The sequence below is a fragment of the Giraffa tippelskirchi genome, chromosome 5 (assembly GCF_054371585.1).
Source record: "Giraffa tippelskirchi isolate mGirTip1 chromosome 5, T2T-mGirTip1v1.2.pri, whole genome shotgun sequence".
NCBI lineage: Eukaryota > Metazoa > Chordata > Mammalia > Artiodactyla > Giraffidae > Giraffa > Giraffa tippelskirchi.
The window spans coordinates 95771724-95784749 of NC_137279.1; the positions used below are offsets into that span (position 1 = coordinate 95771724).

The following is a 13026-nucleotide window of genomic DNA, read 5'->3' on the forward strand; positions in this document are numbered from 1 at the left end:
TTTGAAGAACTGATTGGGTAGCTGTGTGCATGAGCGGAGTTAGATTTATTCTGTGCCCCCAGTGATGTGGGAGGAAACCAGGGTTAATGCTCAGCAGGCATGAGGAGACAGATTTTGGCTGGTGTAATGGAAGATTTTCTAAGTGTCAGCACCAAAGGAGGACACTCCCTTTCCTGGAGGAGTTCGGGCAGGGTGGGGCTAACTACTTGGCAGGGAGAGAATCACTCAAGTGTGAGGGTGGGACAAGTTGGGTTAAACCAATAATGTACAAACTTTTTTCAGGAAAAACTCCTTTATTCAGATGGAAGCTTCTAGTGTACAATAGATGAAAGCAGAACTGGTAAGACTGAATAAAGCTGGGGAGGGGCTCTAGAGTCTCATCCCTTCACTGCCCTTATCTTCCAGTTGGAGGTGCCATGATGATATACAGAACCTTCAGTATTTACCCCTGGTGATCGAGGCTTTGGGGACATTTTGCTGGTTTTAATCTTACTTCCTCTCCCTCCTTTCTTCACATTACCCCCCAAGAAGGGGTCATGGAGCATGTAGAGTATTTTAGGACATCTGTACCGTCAGTATTGGTTGAGAGCCTACCGTGTGTCAGTCACTACTCCAGGTGCTGGGAATAAACTAGAAAATAAGACAGATGTCATGACTTGCTCTCGTGGAGTTCCCAGTGCAGTGGGGAAGCAAAGTCAAAGACATACTTCTGGCACAATGCAATAGGTAACGGTGGACGGAGGGGATGGGGGGAGCCTACTCTATCCGAGGCATCTAGTCCGGACCAGAACCCAGGCTGTGGTTTTTCCAGTAGTCATGTATGGGTGTGAAAATTGGATCACAAAGAAGACTGAGCACTGAAGAGTTGAGATTTCAACTTGTGGAGTTGGAGAAGACTCTTGAGAGTCACTTGGACAGCAAGAAGATCAAGCCAGTCAATCATAAAAGAAGTCAACCCTGAATATTCATTGGAAAGATTGATGCTGGAGCTCAAGCTCCAATATTTTGGCCACCTGATATGAAGACCTGGCTCATTGGAAAAGACCCTGACACTGGGAAAGATTGAGGGCAGGAGGAAAATGGGGTCACAGAAGATGAGATGGTTGGATGGCATCACCGACTCAATGAACATGAATTTGAACAAACTCCGGGAGATGGTTAAGGACAGAGAAGCCTGGCATGCTGTAGTCCACGGGGTTGCAAAGAGTTGGACATGACTTAGGGACTGAAAAAACCTCCCAACTGCTGGGCCAGCTCTCTTTCTCCTGCACCAAGCTGCACAGCAGGGACTTGAGGGTGGCTTAGAATGGCTGTCAGGAGATGTCTCCCCACTTATGGGGTCCCCTAGGCAGGGAAGGGACTGGGACCTTCTGAACTCTGCTCCCCAAGCTCACAGCCTGGAGTGCTTCCTGGAAACACCCGCATACTCTCAAGCAGGAGCGCTGACATCCCTGTCGCCATAGCAAAGGCTCTTAAAACAGGATGTGCAAGGTCCATGGCAGGCAGGCTGCAGGGAGCTGGAATCTGAACCTGGTTCCTTGCTTTGTGCTCAGCATCGGGGAAGGAGCTGCAAGATCCAGGCTGCAGAGAAGATGGATTCAAGGCTCTCTGCCATCTCCACCAACCACCACTGTCTGACCCTTCTCCACGCTGTGCCTCGCTTTCTTTACTTGTAACCCAGGGGATGGATGCTGTTCATCTTTTCCTGCCCTGTGCCCCATCCTAATCCTGTCAGAGTCTTCTCTCTGCTGAAAGCACAGGGCAGGAGGACGGCCCTGATTTGGGCTCTGGTGTTTGGAAGGCTCACCCCAGGCCAGTGATGACCTGGGAGAGGTTGCGCTCAGGGCAAGCAGCAAGGGCAGGGGAGTCACTTGGGTGTCTCTGAAGTGAGCACCTGGGTCTGGAGGCTGCTGAGGCAGGGAACCTGGGAGCCAGGCCAGGCTGCAGGTTCATAGGGCAGCCAGGGCTTCTGCTGACCTGAGCTCTTAGCTACCGATGAGGCCTGGAGGAACTCCCACCCCCTCCAGGAGCTCAGCTTGCCCTGGAGTCTTAGGATCAGAACCTGCAGGCCTGAGAGGCTCCCCGGACCCAATGTCCCTCCTCATGGCAGTGGTTGGGCCTCATGGCTGCAGACCCAGGGATGGCTCTGGTTTCTTCTAGCAGACAGGCTGGGCCCTTCTCATGCTCCCATCCTCCTGGGGCCAGGGCCCTGCTCCCCACCTGTGTGCACACCTTCCCTTGTGTCCATGGGAAGGACACTGGGTCTGCTAGAGATGCCCAGCGCCCCCACGGATTCAGAACTCCATCTGTGGGTAACATCCCATCTGTCCTTGACTCCAGCATTCCTCCTCAGACATGCTCTGTCTGCATGCGCGTCTGGAGGACTGCCAGAGGCCTAAGGTTCTGGTTCCCAAGTGGCTCAGTGACAAAGAATCCACCTGCCAATGCAGAAGATGCAGGTTCGACCCCTGGGTCGGGAAGATCCCCAGGAGAAGGAAATGGCAACTGGCTCTAGTATTCTTACCTGGAAAAATCTCATGGATAGAGGAGCCTGGCAGGCTACAGTCCATGGGGTCACAAACGGTCAGGCATGACAGCACACAACACTCACACACTCAAGGTTCTAGTAGGAGAGAGATGGCTGTGTGGACAGCACTGGGTAAAGAGGAGGTAGGGGCTGGGTTGGGACACGGCTGGAAAGTCGAGGGGAAGGTATAACACCTGTTTCTTTCTGTGGTGACAATGGCCGACTTGACCATCTGGACTGGGAGATCTTGAGCTGGGGTGAGGTAAGGGGCACCTGAGCACTGGGGTCTGGAGTCATGGAGGAGGATATGGTCCAGGAGATGAGCCCAAGGGACCTAGAAGAGACTCACAGTTTCTCCGCTTCTCTTTTTTGTTATTACTGAATGAAGGAGTTGAGGCCCAATTAAGGCCCAGGACTGTCTGATGCCCAGACTTCTGGGAAGGTCAGGTTGGGAGGGGGGAGGGGGAAGAAGTACGCAGAGCAATGACTCCGAGGAAGACTTTATTTCACCCCCATCACCCTGCCTCACAGCGAAGGCAGCCCTGAGGCCTTAGGTGGGCAGTGGCTGGCCTCCTGATTAGTGGCTATGGCCGTGACCACCATGGCTGTGGCCATGACCACCATGGCTGTGGCTGTGGCCACCCTGGCCTGGGCACGGGCCCGAGCTACCCGTCCCGAAGCCTGGCCCATGCCTGTGGCCTTCTCCTGGGGGTGCGGTCTTGTGCATCTCCTCATGGGAGGCTACCGTCAGCCTGGCCACCAGCATAATGAACTCCTCAAAGCTCAGCTGCTTGTCTTGGTTTGTGTCCAGGTCCTCCATGATCTCGTTGATGGCTTTTTCATCCTTCTTCTGCTTCTGCAGGTGGGAGACACAGGGCGTCAGGGCTGGGTGTGGCCAGGGCTGGGGACGGGGAGAGCACTGGAAGTGACCCGATGCCAGAGGCACAGGGACACTGGGCTTCTGGGCCTCAGTTTCAGCATCTATTAGACACTTTCTAATTCCTTCCACACACAACCCAGTCACCACGATTCTCTCCCTTATACAGGAGAGGATCCGAAGTCAGGTGACTTGCCCAAGGTCACACAGTAAGTACAGCGATGTCTCTTCACTGGGTTCTTACAACAATTATAGAGAGACTTGGAATCTTTCTTGAGGAACACTTGAGAAAATGGTCTTGCAGAGGGTAACTAGCTCGTGCAGATTGCCAAGGCTTGGGAGTGGAAGGGAGGACACCCATGTTACGATCTGACCCAGAGCCTGGACTTATCCCGTTCTCACTGCTTCTGTCAGCATCACGCCCCCTTCCCTCCCTCTCCAGGCTAGTGACCCTCATTTCAGCCTGTAGGGTGGGGAAGCATCTAAGGGAAATGAGATGGTGTGATAAGTGTGCAAGGAAGGGCATGAGGGGAGGATCCAGGCTCCCCTGGGTTCCAGCTCTACCACCCACTGGCTGGACACTTTTGCTGAGTCTCCTCTTGCAATGCTTCAACATGATTTCCTCTTCTGTACTTTTGCCATTGTCCTGGCAGAGCTCTCACTCCTGAGCAGCCCCCGGGCAGGGGCCTGGCTTTCCCTCCTGGCCTATCTGCTCTGTATGTGGGGGGTGGTGGATGGGGTGGAGTAGGGGTCACACAGACGAAAACCTTGCCCACACAATCTCTTGGTTGTATCGTCTCTTGTGCCCCTGACCCAGAGTCTGGCTTGCTGAGTTCTGCCCCTTCGGGGAGCTGTCAGCATCCCCCAGACTCTGTCCACTGCAATTCTCCACCTTACCAAGGTGGCAAGGGGCCCCAGGCAGGGCTGGCCACGTATTCTGGGCTATCCTGCCCCAGGAATGGAACTGAGACTGGGACTTACATGTCCCACCCTTCTGAGCACAGCATCTGTGTCCCCCAAGTCACCAAATTTGTAAAGAAAACAAAAAGATCCAGTGGAATGAATCTTCCTTTTCTTAGAGCTGCCGGATCATTTTCCAATCAGGGAAATAAGCTAACATGTTATGATGTGCTTTGTCCACACTGGAGCTGGGCTGCATCCCTTCCCAAGTGCTGTTTATTTGTTTCCTACCAGAGAGCCTTTGGATTAGAAAAGTTCTCTTGGGTCTTCTAAGTTCATCTGATGCTTGCAGTCTCATTAGTTTCCTTCCAAGGGTTGTTGTCACTTGCTTCCCCTAGCCCCTTCCTAACACTCAGATTTCAGCTCAAAGGTCATCTCCTTGGAGGGACCCTTCACGTACTTAACTAGTTACCTCTCTCCTGCCCCGTCCACATTGCCCACAGTTCTCTATTGGCAGTGGATCTATCTGTGTTCTTGATTGATCAACAGGTTTGCCACGTGTCTCTCCCCTCAAGAAGTGGGTCCCTGCTGGCCACTATGTGCCCTGCCTGGGATGGAACCAAGCACACTGCACAAGCTCAGTCTGTTGGTGCCACCTACTGTGGACCACCTCTAGTGACAGGGTCCAAATCCTGCTCCAAACACAGAGCCCACTGCCTTTGGAGGCTGGGTTGAGGGGCAGGAACATTTTCCTTGATGGTTGCAGATTGCATCCCCATTCTCCATCCTTAGCCCAGACTGAGTCAGGTCCACCAGGAATCCAGCCTTACCTTGAGAAAGTTTGGCAGCTCTTTTTTCACCAGCTGTTTGAATTCTTTCTGGATCAGGGTTTCCGGGTTCCCTAGCCGTATGGAGTACTGGTGGAAGATGTTGATGATGGTTTCTATGCTGGATTCCATTTGTGACATTTGGTCCGCCATCTTCCTGCCTTCTGTTTGAGCAACAGAGTAGGTTGCTTAGAAGACTGTCAAGCTTCCTTGACCCTCCTACTGTCTGCACACAGGAATGAAGAGGAAAATATAGAATGAAAAGAAATTGGGGACTGCAACTGAACTGGGAGATGACTCAGTTCCAGACATGAGAGGAATGGCTTATAGAAAGTCTAGGGAATGCCCAAAAAGAGAGCCTTTGAAGATAGGAGACTGCAGCAGTGCATGACCTAAGAAAAAGGGAAGGAAGTTTTAAAGTGAGCCCAAGGAGGGCTTCCAGGTTTGAAAGGAAGATGGGTAAGGGGAGGGAAGAGTCAGTGGGCAGGCTCTGGCCCCGGGATAGCTGGCAGCTCACTTACCCAAGCTGAGGAGCCACACAGAAGGGTTTGACAGCAAGATGTGGGCCCAGTTTTTATACACCACTGATCAAGACACTCAGCCCTCTCACGGGAAGATTGCTTCATAGGTGAGCCTATGCGGTAGCCCGGGGCTGGGCTGTTTCACTGCCAGGAAGGGGGCTGGGTCAGGACAGGAAGTGTTCACAGAGCTCTTTTTGACTTTTTGTGAAATTCCCAGCCCTGGCCCGGAGCTGGTTTGGGAGGAAGCTGGTTGCTTAGTCCACTTCCCCTCCACCCCACACCCCTGTTCCCCCTGAGTGAGGTGGGAAGCACCCTGCCTCTCTTCTGGGACCCCTCTCTCAACAACCACTGAGGTTGTGCTTCCCACCTGTGATAGCCAGAGGCTGGTGGTGGGCTGAGGACCCCTGAGGTGGCCAACCCACTCTGGCTCCCCATGTGGCAGCCCAACAAGGATGGCTGATCCTTCCCGCTCCTGTCTGGCTCTGGCTCCTAAGAGGGCGAGGGGTCTGCCTCCATTGTTCAAGCTGATGGAGGAAGTGCAGACAATAGCCTGCAGCCATCCCTCAGTTCCCTCCTCAGTTCGGAAATCTCTGTTTAAGGCTCTCAGGGCAAGTTCGCCTGAGTGCCTCTCATGTGTGCGTCCACAGCGCCCTCTGCTGCCTCTCTCAGGGCATGTTTTGCTCTGGACCAAGGATGCGAGACCCAAGCTTACAGGAACTAGAGCCCTGGAGCCAAGCGGTGAAGCAGTGTGGGCTGAAGAATACCAAGAGCACCATCAGTAGTGTGACTTGTGACAGCAGACGTGGGGTCTCTGGGTTGGAGAGACTAGAGAGTGGTGGGGACTGTGGCAAATGAGAGCATTCCTCACTTGAGGGGGCCGCTGTTACTCATCCTCAGGGGAAGGCAGCCACGTGAGAGAGTGGATCATTTGTTAATGGACCTCCCAAAGGTTCAGGAAATCTGATTTTTTTCTGTGAAAACTCGAGCTTATAAGATTCGTCAACTACTTTTAAAGGAAGATTAAAACGTTAAATATGAAACATGGTATGTTCTGAGCAAAGCATGGTTGCAGGCCAACGCCTGAAGTTCTTGTCTTTCAGGTCTCTCTCCTTCACTCTGCTGAGTCTCCCCAAACCAGGGATGTGGCCTGAATCACCTCTGTGGTTCCAGGATGGAGCAAGAGCCTGCTCGGTAGGTGTAGAATGAACAGTTGTTAAATTAATAAACGCAGGAATACACAAATAAATGGGGAAATGAATGAGTGTGAAATACACACAGGTCTGTTTGTTGTCCTGTGACTTTCTGCAGAGATGTTGGCTGGGACCCTACAGTGCTGGTTAGGATGGAAGTGAATGGGTGGGAGGAGGAGAGTAGGGTCAGTGGTTGGTGGAGAGAGCAGCTGGACAGGGCTTCGAAACAGAAGGGAGTCCACACTTGGGGGTCCTGCTTTGGCAGTGAGTTCCCTCATGACAGAATGCGGTGGCAGGGGACTTTCCTGGTGCTCCAGTGGCTAAGACTCCATGCTCCCAATGCAGGGAGCCTGGGTTCGACCCCTAGTCAGGGAACTAGATCCCACATGCCATAGCTAAGAGTTCGCATGCCACAACTAAAAGACACTACAGGCCCCAATGAAGACCGAAGATTTCATAACTAAGAGCCTGAAAAACAACAAAAAAAGGCCTTGGTTGGCAGACCTCATGGTCCCAGACTAACCCAGGCCTGGGTGAGGCTGAAGCTGAGTTGTAGAGGCCGTGACCTGGGCAGCTATTTCTGGCTTGGTTAATAAGTGCCCAGATTCCACCCAGCGTCCTCACTGCCAACCAAGGCCAGAGGTTGGAAGGAAAGGGCAGTGGGAAGTGGGGTCTTCTCCTAGAGGAACATTGAGAGCCTCCTGCGTGGGCATGAATTGGGACAGTTTTCCTGGTTCTGGACAGTGGGTATGGCTTCCTCAGCTGTGTTAAAAACACACAAGCAAACAAGGGAGCGGGCAGATGCTCAGCAGCTCTAGACCTATCAGTGAGCTTGGTCCCCTGAGGCCACAACCAAGAGGGGTCAGTGTCACTCCCCCCTCTGCAGGATTCCCAAGTCTCAATCCTTTCCCCTGACTCCCTCTTGCTGTCTTCACTCATAATCTCTGTGATTTCTGGGAAATTTTCTTTCCCCATTTTCTGTTCCCTGGCTCCCGTTTTTCCAGTCCTTCTCCTCTCCTATCTCTTGTGGAACCTGGTTTTTGTTCTCAGCGTGTCCCTGAAGTTCCAGATCCGTCCAGAAATACCTGATGAATAATCTCAGTGTGTCCCTATTGACTTCCTCTGCCTCGCGGGAATCCCTCTGAAACAGGAAATAAAGGGCTGTCACATTATCACCACGTTGGCGTTCTAATGACTGGCCTTGGGGTCCCTCACCCTCACTAGCTTATTAACTCTTTTACTCATCCCTGGGTGATTAACGTCATCTGAGAGGCATCTGATAAACGGTTGCAGAGTAATATGTGACTGGCATGGCTTTGATAGAAACTACGCTGAGAAGATGATCATTTCCTGTAATTAAGAAGTTGTGCCACTCGGGAAAATGCAGGGAAGGAAAATAAGGAAGTGGGGAGGGGTGAAAGAGATATGGAAATGAAGGCAATTTCGCGGGTGAAAGGTAGCCTGGGATGATCAGAGTTCGTGCTGCCCCCTTGTGGCCGATCTGTGTCAGGACAGCCTGCTGCGTTCCTTGGGCCCTGATTCTTAACCTTTCCGTTTTCAAGGCCCTTTAACACTTGACAGATTATTGAGTATCAAAAAGAGTTTTTGTTTATATCAGTTCAGTTCAGTTCAGTCGCTCAGTCGTGTCCGACTCTTTGCGATCCCATGAATTGCAGCACGCCAGGCCTCTCTGTCCATCACCAGCTCCCGGAGTCTACCCAAACCCATGTCCATCGAGTCAGTGATGCCATCCAACCATCTCATCCTCTGTCATCCCCTTCTCCTCCTGCCCCCAATCCTACCCAGCATTAGGGTCTTTTCCAATGAGTCAACTCTTCGCATGAGGTGGCCAAAGTATTGGAGTTTCAGCTTCAACATCAGTCCTTCCAATGAACACCCAGGATTGATCTCCTTTAGGATGGATTGATTGGATCTTCTTGCAGTCCAAGGGACTCTCAAGAGTCTTCTCCAACACCACAGTTCAAAAGCATCTATTCTGCGGCGCTCAGCTTTCTTCACCGTCCAACTCCCACATCCATACATGATCACTGGAAAAACCATAGCCTTGACTAGATGGACTTTTGTTGGCAAAGTAATGTCTCTGCTTTTAAATATGCTATCTAGGTTGGCCATAACCTTCCTTCCAAGGAGTAAGCGTCTTTTAATTTCATGGCTGCAATCACCATCAGCAGTGATTTTGGAGTACAAAAAAATAAAGTCTGACACTGTTTCCACTGTTTCCCCATCTATTTCCCATGAAGTGATGGGACCAGATGCCATGATCTTAGTTTTCTGAATGTTGAGCTTTAAGCCAACTTTTTCACTCTCCTCTTTCACTTTCATCAAGAGGCTCTTTAGTTCTTCTTAACTTTCTGCCAAAAGGGTGGTGTCATCTACATATCTGAGGTTATTGATATTTCTCCCGGCAATCTTGATTCCAGCTTGTGTTTCTTCCAGCCCAGCGTTTCTCATGATGTACTCTGCATATAAGTTAAATAAGCAGGGTGACAATATACAGCCTTGATGTACTCCTTTTCCTATTTGGAACCAGTCTGTTGTTCCATGTCCAGTTCTAACTGTTGCTTCCTGACCTGCATACAGGTTTCTCAAGAGACAGGTCAGGTGGTCTGGTATTCCCATCTCTTTCAGAATTTTCCACAGTTTATTGTGATCCACACAGTCAAAGGCTTTGGCATAGTCAATAAGGCAGAAATAGATGTTTTTCTGGAACTCTCTTGCTTTTTCGATGATCCAGCAGATATTGGCAATTTGATCCCTGGTTCCTCTGCCTTTTCTAAAACCAGCTTGAACATCTGGAAGTTCACAGTTCATGTATTGCTGAAGCCTGGCTTGGAGAATTTTGAGCATTACTTTACTAGCGTGTGAGATGAGTGCAATTGTGCGGTAGTTTGAGCATTCTTTGGCATTGCCTTTCTTAAGGATTGGAACGAAAACTGACCTTTTCCAGTCCTGTGGCCACTTCTGAGTTTTCTAAATTTGCTGGCATATCGAGTGCAGCACTTTCACAGCATCATCTTTGAGGATTTGAAATAGCTCAACTGGAATTCCATCACCTCCACTAGCGTTGTTCGTAGTGATGCTTTCTAAGGCCCACTGGACTTCACATTCCAGGATGCCTGGCTCTAGGTGAGTGATCACACCATCGTGATTATCTGGGTCATGAAGATCTTTTTTGTACAGTTCTTGCGTGGCCCCACACGGCATGGCTTAGTTTCATTGAGATAGACAAGGCTGTGGTCCGTGTGATCAGATTAGCTAGTTTTTTGTAACTTTAGTTTCAGTGTGCCTGCCCTCTGATGCCCTCTCTCAACACCTACTGTCTTACTTGGGTTTCTTTTACCTTGGACGTGGGGTATTTCTTCATGGCTGCTCCAGCAAAGTGCAGCCGTTGCTCCTTACCTTGAACAAGGGGTATCTACTCACGACGGCCCTTCCTGACCTTGAATGTGGAGTAACTCCTCTCGGCCCTCCTGTGCCCACACAGCCGCTGCTCCTTGGGCCTGGGGTAACTCCTCTCGCAGCCGCCCCTGGCCCCCGGCCCCCAGCCCAGCCTAGCTCCCCTCGGCCGCTGCCACCCCCGGCCCCCAGCCCGGCCTAGCTCCCCTCGACCGCCGCCCCCGGCTCCCGGCTCGGCTTGCTCCTCTCGGCCACGCTTAACACTTCTGCGCGGAGCCGTTGCAGCTGCCTCATTTGTTTATATGGGTTACATCTACTATTATATACAATATTATACAATTTAAAATACTTATTAATTCACTTAAAATAGTATCAGTAAACCCATTATCTATTAACATTTTTAAAGTAAGAAATAATATATTTTCAAAAAAAGGCTAGTGAGAAAAATGATATCATTTGTTACATGTTTGCACACCTCTTTAATGTATGGCTTATATGAAGACAAGTGGACTTTCCTACTTCTGTAATCAATTTGTTGTATGTGTTGTTTTATTTTTCTGTTCTTTTTTAAAATTTGTTTTTACTTGAAGGGTAGTTGCTTTACAATATTGTATTGGTTTCTGCCATATATCAACATGAATTAGCCATAGGTATACATATGTCCCCTCTGTCTCGAACCTCCCTCCCACCTCTCTCCCCATCCCAGGCCTCTAGGTTGTCACAGAGCCCTGGTTTGAGTTCCCTGAGTCATACAGCAAATTCCCACTGGCTATCTATTTTACACATGGTAGTGTATATGCTTCCATGTTACTTTCTCCATACATCCCACCCTCTCCTTCCTCCCCACCCCACCGCCACCCCATGTCCATTGGTCTGTTCTCTCCGTCTGCGTCTCCATTGCTGCCCTGTGATTAGGTTCATCAGTACCGTCTTTCTAGATTCCTTATATATGTGTTAATATACGATATTCGTTTTTTGTTTGAAAATATGAAGACAATTGAGCCTCACACAGATAGGTAGTTGGAAAGAGGAGAATATATTAATAATCTTTAAAAGTTGTTGTTGAAATGGCAAACCACTCCAGTATTCTTGCCTGGAAAATCCCATGGACAGAGGAGACTGGCAGGCTATAGTCCATAGGGTCACAAAGAGTTGGATATGACTGAGCCTACACTCATATAAATAATTGCAATAAAATTTGTTGTGAATATTCTTCTTTGATAATCCACCAAAACTCAACAAGTGGACGTTTTGTAAGGGTTATCCTAGAATCTCAGACCATATTAATGAATTCTTTGTTACATTCGTTGGTCTATCATGAAATTTAAATATGTCTCCTATGATTCTGTAACTTAATATACTGGTCATTTGGAAAAGATTGATTCACTGGGTTATCCACATCTTCCAAATGCTGACACATTTCATTATCTAATATATTTACATAGGTAAAAATCACATTTATTGATATCACCACTGATCTCATCAAGAAAATCTTTACGTTTTGAGAAACTGTCAAACTCATGGTGGCACAGCCAAAGTTTTCAAATTTTAATTTTTGCTTGAAAGTTCCAGTTTTATTACACTAACACATGCTGTTGGTTTTCCTTGAAGTAAAAGCTTACCTCTGTTCATTTTCAAGATACATGTCTGCCTTATATACTGTAGCATGAGTATCCATAATTGAGCTGCTATTTGTTCTTTCAAGTAAAAATGGTGTTTCTATGAAAAAGGCGGCTAGTTCAACTTACCCTTCAATCATGCAAGTGCTTTTCCTTGAGACAGTCATGGTTGAGATCTAATAAAATGAATAGCTTTCATCGCTTTATCAAGAACATTTCTCCAGTGAAAAACATTTTCATTTTGAAAGAATACAGCATGAGGAATACAATGACTGCCAATGCAGTTTGCTGCCACCTCCCTTGTTCCTGCTAAGATGCTGGTAGTCTGACCTGCTGCTGTTCTAGGGTCACAGGTGTAAATATCAGCACAGTGAGGAAGAGGAGGGTCTGGGGATACTTGGTTGGTGGCAGGCTTCTTGTGATGGATGGTTCAGGGTATATTATTATGGACTGCAGTGTTATATCATGACTGGAAATAGTCATGACCCCATGGAGCCCCTGCAGGGTCTTGGGAACCCCCAGGTTCCTTGGAACATTCTTTGAGAACCACTGTCTCAGGCAATATGTTACTTGAAGCAGTCTGTGTGTCGTCTGCTTTTCTTTTTCCTTCCTTCTTTTCCACAGAAGGTCTCTTGGAAGAAGCCAGGCTGGATGTGGGGCCTCCTTGCCCAGATGAGGAGTGAGACAGGGACCCTCAGCAAGGTAGCTGCTCTGGCCAAGGTGGGTGAGAGATGGGGAGATGACCAGGGTGAGGCTGTTCAACTTAGCAGGGCAGTTAGGATTCTGGTCCTAAGCGCACAGAACTAGAGAGAACAACCCACTCTGCTCTCTTACCCCTCCTGACACCCTCTGTCCAGAACAGGTTTTTTTTTTCCCTCAGGGAGCCCCTCAGCCTGTTAGTCTCCAAGAATTTGCTGGTCTCAGGATGGACCTGGGTTCCCCTGCTTGCCCTCCTCTCTCAGGCAGCCACCACCCACCCAGTCTGTCCTCAGGATTCCCACCTCCCAAACCCGTATGCACAATGGAACCATTCTCCTCTCCCTAACTTGATGCTCTGGGGGCCACAGGCCTCCTCACTGAAAGCTTCATTGCTGGTCAGGCCTGAGAGACAGTCTACAGGTTCAGGAAACCCCCAGGCCCTGCAGTAT

General features: G+C 49.5%; 1 protein-coding gene across 3 annotated transcripts; it reads right to left on the minus strand.

Moving 5' to 3' along the window:
- Window positions 1-3015: 3015 nt before the first annotated feature.
- Window positions 3016-5767, minus strand: S100A9 (S100 calcium binding protein A9). Of its 3 annotated transcripts, none has more exons than XM_081488834.1 (3): window positions 5653-5767; window positions 5135-5295; window positions 3016-3383 (listed from the first exon to the last, which is right to left on the minus strand). In XM_081488834.1, exons 2-3 carry the CDS (start codon window positions 5282-5284, stop codon window positions 3105-3107), a joined length of 429 nt encoding a protein of 142 aa, XP_081344960.1. In that variant the 5' UTR covers window positions 5285-5295; window positions 5653-5767; the 3' UTR covers window positions 3016-3104. The 3 variants fall into 3 exon arrangements, with proteins under 3 accessions (XP_081344960.1, XP_081344959.1, XP_081344958.1); XM_081488833.1 differs by having other exon boundaries at window positions 5135-5353; XM_081488832.1 differs by having other exon boundaries at window positions 5135-5357.
- Between the last annotated feature and the right edge of the window lie 7259 nt (window positions 5768-13026).

Coding starts and splice junctions, on each gene's coding strand:
- S100A9 (XM_081488834.1), bottom strand. CDS start 5,284: ATGGCGGACCAAATGTCACAAATGGAATCCAGCATAGAAACCATCATC. Junction 3,384..5,134: donor AGCTGCCAAACTTTCTCAAG/GTAAGGCTGGAT, acceptor TCCCACCTGCAG/AAGCAGAAGAAGGATGAAAA.